The following is a 15946-nucleotide window of genomic DNA, read 5'->3' on the forward strand; positions in this document are numbered from 1 at the left end:
GGCCTGGTGATCTCCTTCTGACCAACCTGCCATTGAAAGCCATCTGCTGCACAGTTCTACACTGATACACATGGGGTCTCCTTGAATCCTGTTCTACCACTAGCTACTCCAGGCAACTGGTTTGGTTAGTTTGGGTGTTATAGCTATTTGCCAGACAGAGCTACCAAAGGCACACGATTCAAACCCTGGAAGTGGGAGGAGTGGGCAGAGCTGGGATCTGTTGAGCCCACCCCCTTCCCCAGGCCTATGGGTGACTCCCACAGAGGGCGGCCCCCACCTCAGGTGTCCTTCCTTGGCCCATTCAAGTTCCCCTCGTTGCCTCTGGCCATCCACAAACACACTCCGGATCTACTGAGAAATATCTGATATTTATTTTCCAATATTTGGATAGTTCTTTACAAATGGAATAAATGGAATGAAGGGGAGTAGGTTGGACTCCAAGTCTGGGCTTGGGCTCCCGATCAGAGGAGACATTACGTAATCCTCCTCACTCATCTCTCAGGGCCCACTGCCCTGATCCCTCCCCAAGCAACCTCACCTGAGAGGGAGCTGGGGGCTTTACTGAGGATCTGGGGACAGTTCTTAGAGGGGACTTCGGGCATCCTGTTTCAGGCCCTGAGCTGGGTCAGTTTGGGGGCTTGTGTGGCTGCGGCTGTGGCGCCGCCTCCTCTCCTGCCTACGGGCCAGCTGTCGCAGTTGCTTCCGAATAGCCCACAGCACCAGGTATACCTCCCGCAGCAGCTCAGCTTCCGGTGACTCCAAGGGGGACCTGGTCCTCATGCGGGAGGCAACTGAGGTAGTACTCGCAGATGACTACAGAGAGAAGATGGAATATATAGGTGTAAGTAGCTTCATCCGGGAAGAGACCACCGAGTAGAATAACCAGCAAATACACAGCCTGGGGCCTGAACCCTCCACCTCCGTCAGACCCAGCTCAGACCCAGTTCAGCGCATTCCATGGCCTCTGCTCTCACAGGGTCTTGCTACGCCCCTTCTCAAACGCTAGTTCTTCTATGGACTCATTCCGTGGCCACCTCTCTCCACTACAATGCAAGCTCCTGGGAAAGAGGGCCTTATGCCTGATCCACCTGTGAGGCCCTGCTCAGGACGCCATGGAGAGAGTATTGGAATGAAGGGAAAAGACATCACAATGGCTCTTCGGCTTTCTAAGCCAGGAGGCCAAACTCACTGCCGCCAGGTCAATGCTGAGTCACAGCCCACCTCTAAGACAGGGTAGAACAGTCCCTGTGGGTTTCCAAGACAGCGATTCTTTATGGGAGAGCCATGCCCCTTTCTCCCATGAAGTGGCTGGTGGTTTTGAACTGCCGATCTTGTGGATCAAAGCCTAACAAGTAACCACTATGCCACCAGGGCTCCCCTTTTGACTTCTGGGTCTGTTTATCTCATGGATGTGAAGACATTGCCACAGAGAGGTCCGACCAGCATCTCAAGCCATCTTGTCCCAATGCCCTCCACTCATCGCCTTCTCCCGAGTCTGAGCTCCAACCTTCAAGCTCCCACTTCCAGAGAACGACTTGGCCGACCCGACTTCTGTCTCTCTCTCCTCTTCTCCGTCTCCCCATCTGATCAAGCACCCAGCCCATCAGCCCCACTTCCTAAATACCTTTCAGATCCCTAAGCTGACATACCCCTCTTTCTGCCTGTACCACCCAGTGCCTAGCCTGCTTTTCTCCATGTCCCCTGATATTCCTCCAGAAAGCAACCAGGGGGGTTTGGGGTGTTTTTTTTTCTCCTCTTCTTTGTAACATAATATAAGATTTTATTCCAGGTCACATGAAAACTGATTTGGTAATGACCTAGACACTCAAACTCTTTATGTTAAGATCACCGCAGCTTCACATGCAGTCATTAAGACACAATAGAGATGAAGGGTATTCGACATTGTCGTCACCCCATGAAGACCCGACGGTAAAACATTATCACAGGACATTGGCATTGCTACCGTCCGTGGATCTGACTTGGATTTCCCACCTGTGTGTGTGTATGTGTTTAATTCTGTGAAATTTGATGACACGAGCAGGTTCCTGGATCCAATCACAACAGCCATGATACAGAACATGGTCACCGGATTCTATCCTCAGAACCAGGCCCAGGCACTCCAAAGCCCACTCTCCATTGCTCTTTCGGACATTTCAAGAATGCGATCAAATAGCACCATCCAGGATGGACCCTCTGGGGACTGGTGGTTTTCACTGGGAGAGTCCTTCCAGTCATTACATGGAGCACTGGTTGGTGTTCCTTTTGCTGCCACGTAGTAATCCACAGTCTGGCTGCCCCTGCGCCCAGTCAGTCATTCCTCCAGCATCTTGCAGGGACATCTGGGTGGTGGGGGGAAAGCTGCGAAAGCCAGTGTGTCCAGACTGTTGTGTTGACATACATTTGCCTTGACCTGGGTCCATGCCCGAGGGCACAGCTGCTGAGTCTCAGGGTCTTTGCATGCTATGCTGCGTAAGAGAGACGACCCGTCGTTCAGAACTCCCGCACCATTTTACATTCCCACCTGCGACGTCAGCGTCTTAGGCCAGGATCTGATCATTCACTCGGCTGCTCAAATATTTTCAAGGACTCCTAGGATAACAGACAAACCCCTTCACTTGGGCCTTGTACATCCAAGCTGCCCTTGGCTTCCAGATGGTTCCGCTCTGACCCACGCCCCTTGGGGCAGCCCTCTATCCCCACCCCACCCACGCATTGGGTGTTCTCTTTTCGTGAGCAGCTCCTCCTACCCACCTCCCCAGAACTCTCACCTTCTCCTCTGTGAAAAAGCTTCGCCTTCCCCGACTTGACTTGTCAGATCTGGAGGAAATGCCTCCCTCTGGACCTACGTCCCACTGTTCCTCCTGCATCTGTCACACCCTTAGGACACTGAACCAACAATGTCATCTTGTCTGTGCCCCCACCCCAAGACTGGGTAAGAACTCCTGGTCACTGCTGTATCCTTGGCACCTGCCTCAGTGCTTGACATTTAGCGGAGACATAGGAAATCGCTGTTGAACCAGCCGGGGGTGGGGGTGGGGGTGGGGTGGGTAGCAGCCGCACCATCAGGAACCAGGGAAAGGTCTGACCTTCCAGGAGCACATCTGCCAGCCGGTCTGTAGCGCTGAGACCATAAGTGTGGAGACAGACTGCACCGCTGTCTGGGGCAGCCGCAGTAGGGACCGGCCCTGGGGGCCCGGCACCATCCCATCTGTGGTGCTGGGCAATACATAAGGCTCGGACACTCTGGAAGATCCATCCATCTCGAGGAATTCCTCTACAAACAGCTCATCCATCTTGGGGCACTCGTCCAGCTTGAGGGACTTTGCTTCTTTGGGGGACGGGACTCCTTTGGCGACTTCCACCAACTTGAAATGTTCCGTCATGTGAACGGGCTTCTCCATCCTTTTAAGTATCTGTTTCTTGGACTCAGTGTTTTCTGGGATGCATGAATTAGGTCGAGTTTTCCAGGACAGGACCTAGTAACCAGGATAGGAAGAAGAGCAGAGGCATCCATCACCAGGAAGGACGGCACAGAGGCTGCCCTCAACTCCCTCCCCCACTATCTCTATCCTCCTCCCTCTCTGCCTTGTTTGACCTCAGGGGGCAAGGAGGGGAGGAAATCAGGGTGTGTGTGTGTTGGGGTGGGGCGGGGCGGCTCCTACTGTGGCCAGCTCCTCTCGTGCCAACATCCCAGGGTGTCAGGAGGATGCGGGAGTCACTCAGCAACTCACCCAACAAGCAAACTTCCGCCAAACCCATCGGAAGAATATCATCACCACAGCCATCTCTCCTCATAGGATGACTTCCAAACAGGGGCAGAGCCAGTAGTTGGTTCAAGTTGGGGACAGGTAGCAGATCAGGGGCCACCCCCCAAAAGGGCTTCCAGGAACCGAGGGGCTTCCCGCACAGCAGTGAAGAAAGGAACAGGGACTCCAGAGGAGAAGTGTCCCCAGAGACCCATCCTAGGCCTTTCCTCCCCTCCCTGGGACAGGGAGAGGAGTCAAAAGCAGGTAAGAACCTAGGGAGAGGGAGAATTCTAGCCCATTGTGAGAGCTGCCTGGCCTTGACCCCAACCCCCGAGGTCCTTCCAGCACCCAGGAAGCTAATCCCTTATCCCCTTATCCCTGTCCCACCTTGATTCAGGGGAGGGGAACTAACTTGTGGCCATCTATTAGGTGCTAGACATTCCCACGTAAGATTTACAACAGCCCCTCACAGCAGGTGCCCACTATCAGTGCTGGTGTTCTGATAAAGCACCAGAAACTGATTCCAGGTCATCAACTCTGGCATGATGGAGACGTGTCAGGGTCAGTGGTTCAAAACCACCAGCTGCTCCTCGGTCGAAAGACAGGACTTTGTATTCCCGTAAAATTATGCTCTCTGACACTCAGTTCTCGGAGCAGTTCCATCTGGTCCCTACAGGGCCGCTTTCAGTCGGCATCAACTGGATGGCAAGGAGTTTTTTATTGGGCAGGGATTCAACCCAGGTCTGTCCCCAGGGGCCCTGCTTTACAAGCCCCGTTCCCCCCACTCTGGCTCCTCCTGCACCTTCTCGGGGTTCTTCGTTCAGGGCTTTTGTTGGTAGGTACCATGGAGTCGGTTCAGACTCATAGCAACCCTACACCCAACAGAATGAAAACCGGGCCCGACCCTGCACCATCCTCACCCTCATTCCTGTGCCTGAGCCCGTTGGTGCAGCCCTGGCGTGAATCCATCCTCGAGGGCCCCTGATGCAGAAGCTGCTGCTTTCCCCTGCTTCCCCGCTAGATGGGGGCTCTTTCCTACCTGCATGCTGCCACCTAGGCAGGGAGGAGCATTGGGAGGTCCAGTGAAGGGAGCCCAGGCCCTCCTGGGAGGGGCTGCTCTCCCACAGGGCCAGCACTCAGCCAGCTGAGGGTGGAAGCCAAGGCAGCCAGCCAGGCCTGGCGAGGGCACCGTGTGCCCAGGGAGCCTGGCCCACACCCAGCCCTGAGACAAGGGGCCCATTCAGGGTCCTTCGCCCCGCCCCCAAGCAGCCACCCGGATCCAGCCCACAGAGGGGACACTCTGGGAACCTGGGGGGTGGATCCTGCACAATCACCAAAGGCCTCATTGTTCCCCTCTCCCCTCAGCACGTGGGCACCAACACACTCCCCCCTCCCCACACACACACCAAAACTCCTCTGCCTCTCCTGGCGTGCCCTTCCCGGACCCGGCGCTGCGGGCTCCGTTTCTGCCTCTCCATCTTCCCTAGCCACATGCGCACTCCCTGGGTGGGACAAGCTCTCCTGGGGGGGGAAGCTCCTGCGGGGGTGTGGGGGGTTACTCGCACAGGACCCTAGACTTGACACAAGCAAAGAGATGCCAGCTCCCAGATTCAAGTTTCTTCAGATTTTTTAATTATATTATGTTAATAACAACCTGAATCCCCGAACTCTCAGATACTGTCCATACTCCCTCCCCTGGGCCAAGGAGATGGGGCACTGCTGGGGAACAAGGCATTGGGGTGGGGGGACCATGTCTGCCAGGGATCCTCCAACGTCCTCAAGCCGTCTCATGTTGGGGGGTGGTGAGGGTGTCCCAGAACAATGACACAGGGGAGGGGGGAGGGACAGGCTGGAACCCCTCATGGAGGAGGGTGCCATTTAACACCCCATCCTGGGGCCCTCCTTCTTCTGCCAAGGCCCGCAGGCACCCTAGCCCAGACCCTGGGGACTATGGGAAAATGTGGATAGGGCTGGGGGACCGGCGACACTGAGCCTTGAACTCCCAGCCTGGGGATCAGGAGGCATTAAAGCTGCATAGGAAGAGGGGGCGGGCAGCTGGCACAAGGCCCGGCAGCCTTGGCAGCCCCCAAAGGCACACTGTGAGGGTAGGGAAGCTGCTCAGACGGAGGGCCCGTTGGGCGCAGGAGGCCCGAGCCTCGGGACTCCTGAGGCAGGCAGCTGGGCCAGCTGCTCGGGGCTAGCCAGGGCACGCAGCAGCCCGTTCTCCTGCTCCAGTGCGGCGTTCCGCTCGGCCAGCTCCCGGATCTGCTCCTTCAGCACCTCCACCTCCTCTCGGACCGCAAACATGAGGTGGGATTTCACCAAGTCCTGGGAACCGACAACAGGCAGATGGTCAGTCTTGGCTCAGGGCCTCAGGGCCTAGGTGGATGGGACATCTTGCTCCCAACCTGATGAGGGGGGCCCTGGGGAAGAAGGTGGGAAGTGGGAGTGGGAGGGCAGGGCAATCAAGGCTCAAAGACAGGGGAGGAACCTGGGACCAGGTCTAGATCAAGGGGTAGCAAAGGTTCAGGAGGGGCCGGAAGGACCAGTGGAATCCCACAGGGAGCAGGCGGAGGAGGTGGGTGTCAGGAATGGCCTAAGAAGGACAGCAGGAGTAGGGGCGGAGGGACAGCTAAAGAGAGCAGGTATCTGGGCGTCCACACACGAAGCGCAGACCTCCGGGGTCCCAATCACTTCTCTTACCATGGCTTGTTCAATCTTGTTGTCAATGCCAACCAGGCTTCCGGAACCACTGGAGAGAGACAGGGAGGTAGGGGTTGAGGAGGAGCAGCCACCAAACCAGGCCGGGCCAGCTCAGACCTCGGCCCACCCAGGCGCTTCCCGGAGCTGTCCCTGACCTCTGCTAAGCCACCTCTGCTGCAGCCACCTCCCCCCGCGCCCCTCTCGGTACCTGTGACAGTAGAGAATCAGAGAGAGGAGGGTTTTGTCCAGCCCTCGGCGGGCGGAGGGCCGCTGCACAGGTCCCCCGAGGCCCCAGGAGGGTGAGGGTCCAGATGCCCCTCTGTTGGGGGAGGCTCCCCGAGGCGAGCAAGGAGAGGAGATACAGCCTCTTTTTCGGGGTGGCCCCGGGGCCATCCCCACCACTCGGGTCTCATAAGATGACACCAGGGACTTGACCGAGACGCCCGGCTGGGTCATCCCGGAGGGGTAAGGGTCTTTAGGCCACTCAAAGAGAGAAGGCTGTGTCAGGAGGATTCCCTGGGGGGCTCGGAGCCCCCCCGGGTAGCACGGGGCCCGGCTGGTGCCAGGCAGGCAGAGAGGGGACAGTGCCCTGGGGCTGCTGGTCGGAAAGATATACACCACCCCCCAGGGCCAGGCCCGGCTGCTATTGGCTCCTCAGGGACACGGGGACCCCCCTCCCACCAGTGCCAATGGTGGGCGGGAATTCCCAGACACAGCCCCATGCCAGTGCCAGTGTCCCCTTCTCACCCTGGCGTCAGTCCCAGAATGGAGGGGAGGGGGCCAACTGAGGGAAGTCAGCTGGTGGCTGGGCGCAGGGGAGGGGTTGTAGGGACAAGAGGCAGGGAGAGGGCGATGAGGATGAAGGAGAGCCAGGCCGGAGGAAACCCCACCTCTGATCCTACCGGGTCCCTCTGGACTTACACTCCACCTCAGCCTGGGTAGGGGATTGGGAGTGGGGGTTATGGTGGGGGACGGGGCTATGGTCTTCCAGGCACTGACACAAGGCCTATCTCAGGAAGGGGCCTGGGGCCAGGAGGCCCCCAGCCCCCAGGATGGGGACACGAGGAATGAGGAAGGATGGTGGAACTCAGGGGCCCACAGTCAGCTGTAGCCATGGAACCTGGCTGTGGGGTCTTGGAGAGAGCAGGGCTTGTGGGGCCGGCAGGAAGATGAGGCTGGATGTGGAGCCCTGGGAATAGAAGCACTAGCCGGGCAGAACTGGCCAGAAGCTGGCCACAGCAGGTTCTGGCTGCTGTTTGCTAAGTGGCCACCAGAGGTCGACTCAAGGCCCCCAGGCCCCAGGGCTCACCGACCTAAGCCAGGGTTCTCCTAGATCAAGCCTGCCTCTCTCCAAGGCCCCATAGTTTCTATACCCTGCTCCACGCAGACTCCCCATCCCCACCACGGTCATCCCACACTTCATGCCCCCGCCTCCCCACACCAGCTGCTGCCTCCGCCACTCACTGCATTACAGAATCCTGTTTACCCCCTCCAGGGATGGGAGCCCCCAACAAGCTCCATCTCCTGCCCTTGTACTCCCTTGTCAAGCCCTCCCTCCACAAGGACGGCTCCCACCTGCTTCCCTGTTGGGGGCCTTGCAGCCCTCAAGTCAAGGTCACCCTCACATGGGGCCCTGCGGCCAGAAGGGAGCTGGGAATTTTCCATTTCCCCAGCCCCGGCTCTGGGTGCGGAAGGTGCAGACAGGTGGGGGCCAGGAGTAACCCAAGGGATGGCCAGGCCTGAGTGAGCAGGACAGGGTGGCAGGGGAAGGACTCCTGCGCCCCCTATGGGGAGGGCATTTTTGAGTGGTTTCAAGCCATGACACTGGCCCCTAGTACACGTAGACCCTGGGACCCCAGAGGTGCACAGTCACAGGGCTGGGAATGCTGGCCTGGCTTTGGCCAACACTGACTTGGGTGGAGATGCCAAGTAAGTGGTTCCTCCTAGCCAGAAATAAAGGAGTAATACAACAACAAACATTTGTTGGCTGACAGATGGCAATCTCTTGTTTGTCTAGCGCTTAGGAATTCTCAAAGCTCTTTTCCACTACCAGAGTCTCGTGTCAATGCTTCCAGGGGCCAGGACTTGAACATGGATGCTCTCCGTTTGCGAGATCCTGTTGGCACTGTGACTAAGCACTGAGCTGCTAACCACAAGGCTGGCAGTTTGAAACTACCAACGGCTACTCGGAAGACAAGGCTTTCTCTACTCCCGTCAAGAGTTACAATCTCGGAAACCCACAGGGGCAGGTTTACCTTGTCTTATAGGGTCACTATGAGTCAGAATGGAATGGATGGCAGTGAGGTGTTTTGTTATTGTTGGTTTGAGCCAGGGGCTGGGGGCAGAGTTGGAATTCCTGGGTAGGGTCAGGAGCAGGAAGTTGGGGGTGGGTAGAAGGGATCGGGCCTCTCAAACCCAACAGGCAGCTACATGCGAAGTGTAGCGGAAGGTCCCCTTCTTCAAGATGCTTCTTGCCATCTTATTGGGAGCGGTGTCCCTGGAGGGGGGCATGCAGGTCTGACCTGCACAAGTGGGGACCTGGCCTGGCAGGTCGCTTGGGTCCCGGGGGCCAGGACAGCCTGAGGGGCTAGCCTTCCTCTTTGAAGGTCAAACGAAACAGCATTCAACCTAGGATCTGATGAAGCAGCAGGACCTCCGGGAGAGGTAGGGAGGCTCTGATCCTGGGGAGCGAATGGGGGCCAGCCCTGCTTCTTGGCTGTGTTCTAAAGGAGCCCCCAGGGGCCGGGCCAGGGGCCAACAGAAGTGGCATCTGGCTGCCCTGTCCACACTCCCTCCCGGATCTGTGGTGCCTTTGGGGCGGGACCAGGCAGGGAGGAGGGCTGGCTCTTTGCCCCACTGAAGAGAGCTGTCCCTGCCTCTGGCCTGGACAGAGAGGGCATCCTGGGGATGGGTGACTCCCTCGGTGGCCTTCCTCCGCCTTGTGAGCCACAGGCACCTCAGTAGGAGAGCAGTATCGTGGCGTGGGGGTCAGGCCCGTGTTCCCATTCCAGTCCTGTCACATACTAGCAGGGTGACCTTGAACAAGAGACTAAAATGCTGCTCCTTCGAGTGTCCCTTCCTTCCTCTGGGAAGCAGGGGGCACAAGGTGGCTTTTGTGCGGCCAGAACGCTCCTCAGAAGCCAGGACATTGAGACTTGGGTCTCACGGACTTCAGACGTGTGGTCAGGAGAGACCAAGTCCCTGCAGAAGGACATCATGTTCGGTAAAGCAGAGGGGCAGCGACAAAGAGGAAGGTCCTCCCCAGAATGGACGGACACAGTGCCCGCCATGACGGGCTCAGGCATAAGAACAAGGGTGAGGCCGGCGCAGGGCTGGGCTGGGTTTCCTTCTGTGCTGCACAGGATCAACTTGACAAGTTGCCCATGGCTCAAAGGTTAAACATCCCACCCGGGTGCCAGCAAGGAGGCTACGTCATGTCCAGCCCACGGGTGTCAGCCCAGAGCCGGAGTTTCCAAGGGGTTTCCTATCACATTTCCAAAACGAAATCTACAGGGATTTCTTTCCAGGAGCTTTCCGTCCATCCGTCAGTCCGTCCATTAGCAGCCAAGCATGCTGACAGTTTGTATCACCCAAGGGCTCCACAGGATCGCTCAATGTACCTTTTTCTCCCCAAGTCCCAGAGATCCCTTCTCTCTGAAGCCCAGGTCTCACTTGCAGGCTGGCCTTCCGCCCATCCACTACCTTCTGCAGACCTTTCCTAAAGGCCTGCCCTCTGCTAGGGGCCAGGAAAGTTCTGGCAAACCAGGAGCAGGTGAACAGTCTGGACTCCCCAGGCACCCTCTGTCTGGATCCACAGCCACAGCTTCTGGAATTGCACCACCCCTGCCCACCCCAACTTCCCATCTGGGGTCTGGGCATGTAACATCCCAGCCCACTTTCCTCTCAAAAGGGCAGTTTCCATGTTGCCTCACCAACTCCAGGCCCTCAGAGGGTTGAGGTAAGGGCTACGTGTCCCATGCCTGGGTGGGTGGGTAGGGGGGGGCCAACCCAAACCCGCTGGCCCAGAAGGGTGGGGCAGGAGGAGCTGGGGCTGAACAGGGGAGCCCTGGAGCTGAGAGCTGGGAAAAGTGGAGGCTGGGAGCCAGACCGGACCGGTCAGACTGGGGTGTGGGGAGAGGGGGTGGAAACCGAGGGAGGGAAGGAGGGAGGGGATAAGCCTGAAGAATAGAGCTGAATCTTCTGTGGAGGCAGAATCTTCTAGGACAGTGTGAGCAGGAGGCCATGGGAGGAAATCAACAGGGATGGGGGAGGGCCAGTCGCCCTCTGCCAGGGAACCTCCCCAGAAGGAGGGGGAGGGGTGGGAAGAGCTGAGAATAGCAGGATACAGCAGGTGACTCTGGGCCCTGGCAGACCTCACACCTCACACAGTGCTCAGCGCTGGGGCCCACGCGCTGCCCGGCCCTACTGGGCTTTGTCCATTCTCTCCAAAGCCCCCACCAGCCCCCCTGCCCTCCATCCGCTGTCTCCAGGCCACCCCATTCCCCATCCTTTCTTGCTCCAGCCCCCCTCCAATTCCTCAGACCCCCCCTTTGTGTGTGTTGGGGTGGGGGGGAAAGCTCTGATTCTAGGGGGTGGGGCCCCCTGAGGGGTAGGCAGGAAGGAGGGGCTCACCACTGGAACAGGTCCCCCCTGCACCCACTCCCCACCCGAGTGCCTTCCAAACAGGAAGTCCCGCCCCTCGAGGGCCTCAAACCGGAAGTCCCACTCCTCATTTCCCCAAACAAAAAATGGTGACTGCCCTGGTGCTTCTCCCTCGGCTTGCCAGCCCACAGAGAGCCTTGCTCTCTTCCCGGGGAGGTCCTCTTTCCCGTGCCAGCCCGCTGACATGCCTATGTGTAAACCTGGTCTTCAACAGGAAGTCCTGCCCACCGGGCCACCAACCAGGGCAGTGCCCTCCAAGATGCACCCCAAGACAGCCTAGGGCCCTGCTCCGGTTCAGCCATGCTCTCCCACAACACCCGCCCCGGGGTGTCCCTAGCTCTGCCCGCTGGCCACGTCCACTCTCGGCGCAAAACCATCGGAACTACTAGGATCTTCGAGCAATCCCTAACAGAAGACCAGAAGTTACTGGCAGGAGGGCGGGGAGGGAGGAAGTGAGAGGAGGCTGATTGCTTAGCCTCGGCTCTGGCACATATGCTCCTAAATTCTTGGGGTTGCCAGATGATCTCTTAAGTCTGCAACAGCTCTGGAATTGGAAACAACGCCTCCCTTCAAACTCGAAAAAAGTCTATGATTCGACAGTCCTAAGCCAGGGAGTCCCACCCAGCTCTCCCCACAGAGAGGGAGTGGGTCCCAAGTCAACAAATCCAGTGGTTATGCCCAGGCCAGACTTCTCTTTAACAAGTCCTCTCCAAACTCAACCTGGGGGGCAGGGGACAGACGAATGCACACCTACTCGGGCGGCAGCTCCCCCCCCTCTCGGGGCACCAGGTGGGGACTAACCTCACGGCCCTCCACGTGAACGACCTACCTATCATCATCGCTGTCCAGGTGACCACTGATGGCCAGCATGGAGCGAGCCAGGCTGAGGCTCTGGGCCGCCGCCCCAAAGGGGTCTGGGGACTTGTGAACCAGACTGGCGTCAGGGAAGAAGTAGAGGGCTGGGGAGCTGGGGTGGGAGTCGAGTGGGGGCACCTGGAAGCAGAGAGAGAGAGGAGGACCGTCACATGGGAAGCAAGGAACTGGCCACCCACCAACTGGCCTCAAAGGCTTCCTTCCTCCCTCCCTCTCTCCCCAGGCCCCAGCAAGTCCCTCTGCAGCCCCCCTCCCTGGGTGAAGACATGGGAGGAAGGCTGGAAGCCTGCAGAGCTGTCCATCCTGAGAACTGGAAGGAGCAGCAGCCGGTCTCTGACAAGCGTACTCCTCCGGCTGAGCCGGGGACCCCCTAATCATCGGGCTCGCCAGAGACGCCTTTGTCACCTGAACCCACATGTCACTTCCTCAGAGCGCCCTTTCCGCCAGTCCACTGACCCGTTTACGTTTTATGTTTTTACAGCCCTTCACAGTATCTGAAGTTATGCATTATTATCTTTCCTCTGCGAGAAGGGAGGCTTGGCAGGGGGGTGGGGGAGAGAAGCTGGGCTTCTAGTTGGTTGAAGAGCCCTCTACGGACTGAATGAGTCCTGAAAAGCTGGCTTTTCTCTCCGCCATCCCACTAGGACCTAGGTGAAGCCCAGGTGAAGCCCATGTGTGTGCGTGTGGGAGTGTGGGGGGCGCGAGGGGGCGGGTACCGAGATGGGGAGAGGCGGGGCCTGGGCGTGCGTGGGCCTACACAGCCCAACAGGGACGGGGGCGGCTGCAAAAGGGCGGGGGCAACAGGAACAAGACGCCTCTGCGAGGCCCTGGGAGGCCCCAGCTTCTCGGAAAAGCCAAGAACAGAGAGTCCAGGGTGGTTAGAGGGACGGAGCCAAGGAAGGAGTCCAGGTGCTGCCCCTGGCCCCCTGGCCCTCCTCCCCACTGCCCACCTCTGTTCAAGGCCAGAGGGCACTGTAGAAAGGAGAAGGGTCCTTTAAGCAAAGAAACCATCACCCCGGTGTCAGAAACAAAGGGGCAGGGCGTGCAAGTTGGGGACGCTCAGAAGGAAGAGCAGGCTCTGGGGGCCCCACAGGCAGATCAAGCACGGTTTAAGACAAGCCAGAGAGCAGAGACTCAGGGCAGAGGGAACTGTCCAGGAAAGCACCTCGGCCCCCGCCCCCCAGGCACTGAACAGAAAAGCTCCAGAAAAGTCAGGGGTGGGGTGGGGGTGTCTGTGTGTGAGAGATGTGAGCTTGAGGCCAGGAGGGGGTGGGGGGAGCCGGTCCTGACCAGTCCTGACAAGGCCCAGACATCCAGTCCCAGGTTATTTTTATACTGTGGTTTGTGCCCAAGGCCAGGAAGGGGAGAAAGTCCTCATCTTCATGCTAAAGACCCAAGGTGTTATTTTCTCCTCTGGGACAGAAGCATCCAGCCCCTTCATCCCTAGCTGCCCACCCCACCCCCCAGGACCCAGGCCTCCTGGGCACCCCCACCCCCAGACTTGTTCCTCTTTTGGAGACAGGAAGCAGAAAGAGCAGATGCTTTAACTCTGTCGTGGCTACTTCCCGGGAGAAAGACAGGCCTTTCTACTCCCCTGAGGAGTGACCGTCTCAGGAGCCCACAGGGGCAGTTCTACCCTGTCCTATGGGGCACTACGGGTCAGCATAGACTCGGTGGCACTGAGTCTGGCATTCGGCTCTGGCTACTTTCCACTGCTTCCACCCATGGTGGCTACCCCCTGGGGAGACCTGGGGAGTGGGAATTAGCAAGCCTCCCACTCCTGTAATGTACACACACACACACACACACACACACACACACACACACACACCACCTCCAAGCCATTCCTTCAGGAAGAGAAACTTGGTTCCAAGCTGAAAACGAGGCTTGGCTGACCACCCCCCATTCCGGATAGGGTGGCATGGAGAGAGGGTTGCAGTGGGACCCCTACCTCTGGCCTCTACCTCCCTGGAAGGTCCCTCCAACCTCTCCCTGCTGGGTCCTCCACCCTCAACTCCTTGAGTCAGAGGGAGTGAGATCAAGAGAGAAGGTGAAGGTCAGAGTGCAGAGGCCACAGGTTGATAGAGACGATCACAAAGCTGAGGGGCAAAGGCAACAAGCTACAGGCCTGGGAGATAGAGCCCGGGGCAGAGGGAAGCTGGGCGGAAAACAAAGGTGGCCCTGAGGAGTTCTAAAGGCAGGATGGACGGACTTCAAAGTAAGATGACCAAAGAGAAAGGAGAGGCTACTGAGCAGATAGGCAGATGCTCAAGTCGTGGGAGTGCAGCCTGCAGGCTGAGGCAGGAGGCCAGGATGGAGGGCAGGCCAGGGCTGAGACTGGTGGGTGAGCACCATCCCCAAGAGGCATCTTCCTTGCCCCAGACCCGCTCTTACCTGCCCTGTCTCCTCCGGAGCCACCAACTCCATCCCCAGCTGCCAGGGTCCATCCTTCCTTCTGGACAGCGGTGGAGTCCCGACTGCTGAGGTCCTTGGCTCCACTTCCACCCTCAGCGAGGGAAGGGGCATGGAGGCCCAGGATGTGCCCTCAATGTCCCGGATCCCAGGCTCTGGGGGGCGAAGGTGGGGTGGGGAGGCTGAGAGCGGGGGCGTCTCCCCCACGGCCTTGCCTGCGCTTACGACCATTTGGACCAGTCCTCCCGTGAAGGAGCGGGCCTGGGGTCCGGGGGAGGTGGGGGGCGGGCGGAGCCAAGAGGTGGGGCCCTGAGACAGGCCTGGCTGTGGGGCCGGGGTGGCCAAGCCCAAGCTGGCCAGCTCCAACCTGGAATCCAGTGACCTGCCCCCCGTGCCCCCCGAGGCCCCCCGGATTCCCTCCAGAAGCCGGCCGAAGCTAGGCAGCTCCAGGTCTCTCTCGTAAACATCCACACACGTCCACCGGCCTCGGCGATAAGGTTCTCCCAGGCCGTGTGGCAGCTTCACCACCCGGAAACGGGAGGCAGGGGCCCCGGGCGGCGGGGAGCCGTTCCGGGGGGTGCTCTTGCCCCCTGGATCCGGGTTAGGCTCTCCATTGGGCAGGCGGGGTGGGGGCCGGGTGGGGACCGGAGGGGTCGGGGGCTCGGCACCCCCTGGGCTCCCAGGGCCCTCATAGTCCGTGGTGACACTGGTGATCTGGAAGCTGCTCTTCTTCTTCCCTCCACTCATCGTCCCGAGGGCTCCGGGCAGGCCGAGGTGGGCAGGGGCAGCGGGGCTCCGCACCGAGGCTCAAGCACCCCTGGAACAGGGAGGCCACATAGCCGGGGCCTCAGGGCCCCTGGGGACGTCTGGGTCCGACATGGCAGGAGGGCCTGGAGGAACTGGGGGTGCCGGGTTGGAGACAGAGAGCGGGGCACGAAAGTGGGGAGAGGGCCAGGTTTTTCCTGCTGCTGTCGGAATCCAACTCCAAACTGCGTTTGCAAACTGGGGAGAGAGAGCGAGAATGAGTGAGTGAGTGAGTAGAGAGAGCCCAATAGAGCGAGCAGTGGCCGCAGTGGGCAGGCCGCCTCTGGGGCTTCCTCTCTGGGGCGCCTGGCGCGGACAGAGGAAGGGGAAATCACCAGGGACCCAGAGACAGAGACGGCAGAGACCCAGGTCCCAGCGGGGTGCGCCGAGCCAGGAAGAGGCAGCTGCGCCCCCCAAACTTGGCACTTCTGGCCTGGGGTTCCAAATCCCGGCAGCCACCAGCTTCGCGCAAGGGGTTCCCGGGCCTGGGGAAGGAGGCAAAGCAGGGTCCGCCACCCCAGCTCCCTTACACTCCAGGGGCCCTACCTCTCCGGCCGAGCGGGGGTCCCGGCGCCCAAGATGCCGCGCTGTCCCCCCCTGGGCCCGGGGGCTCGGGCCCCGGCAGCGCGGGGTGCGGGCGGCTCTCAGAGGCTGCCCGGTCGTCTTCGGGGGGCGCGCCGCCCCGCGCCGGCCATCTCCGGAGAAAGTTCGCTCCGCGGCAGAGCACGAAGCTCCGCGGGGGCGCC

At 59.5% G+C, this 15946-nt stretch overlaps 2 protein-coding genes across 4 annotated transcripts; both read right to left on the reverse strand.

Annotated features, from left to right (window-relative positions):
* Positions 1-349: 349 nt before the first annotated feature.
* Positions 350-4841, reverse strand: CUNH7orf61 (chromosome unknown C7orf61 homolog). 3 transcript variants are annotated; one of them, XM_045284692.1, is made up of 3 exons: positions 4786-4841; positions 3087-3476; positions 350-813 (listed from the first exon to the last, which is right to left on the reverse strand). In XM_045284692.1, exons 1-3 carry the CDS (start codon positions 4789-4791, stop codon positions 583-585), a joined length of 627 nt encoding a protein of 208 aa, XP_045140627.1. In that variant the 5' UTR covers positions 4792-4841; the 3' UTR covers positions 350-582. The 3 variants fall into 3 exon arrangements, with proteins under 3 accessions (XP_045140627.1, XP_045140625.1, XP_004706010.1); XM_045284690.1 differs by having other exon boundaries at positions 4667-4833; XM_004705953.2 differs by lacking the exon at positions 4786-4841 and adding an exon at positions 3732-4623.
* A 514-nt stretch (positions 4842-5355) lies between these two features.
* Positions 5356-15811, reverse strand: TSC22D4 (TSC22 domain family member 4). The gene is made up of 5 exons (XM_004705592.2): positions 15747-15811; positions 14379-15398; positions 11941-12104; positions 6450-6498; positions 5356-6074 (listed from the first exon to the last, which is right to left on the reverse strand). Exons 2-5 carry the CDS (start codon positions 15141-15143, stop codon positions 5865-5867), a joined length of 1188 nt encoding a protein of 395 aa, XP_004705649.1. The 5' UTR covers positions 15144-15398; positions 15747-15811; the 3' UTR covers positions 5356-5864.
* Between the last annotated feature and the right edge of the window lie 135 nt (positions 15812-15946).

This window comes from Echinops telfairi, unplaced genomic scaffold, assembly GCF_000313985.2.
Source record: "Echinops telfairi isolate 266 unplaced genomic scaffold, ASM31398v2 ScPeMD7_5;HRSCAF=22, whole genome shotgun sequence".
Taxonomy (NCBI): domain Eukaryota; kingdom Metazoa; phylum Chordata; class Mammalia; order Afrosoricida; family Tenrecidae; genus Echinops; species Echinops telfairi.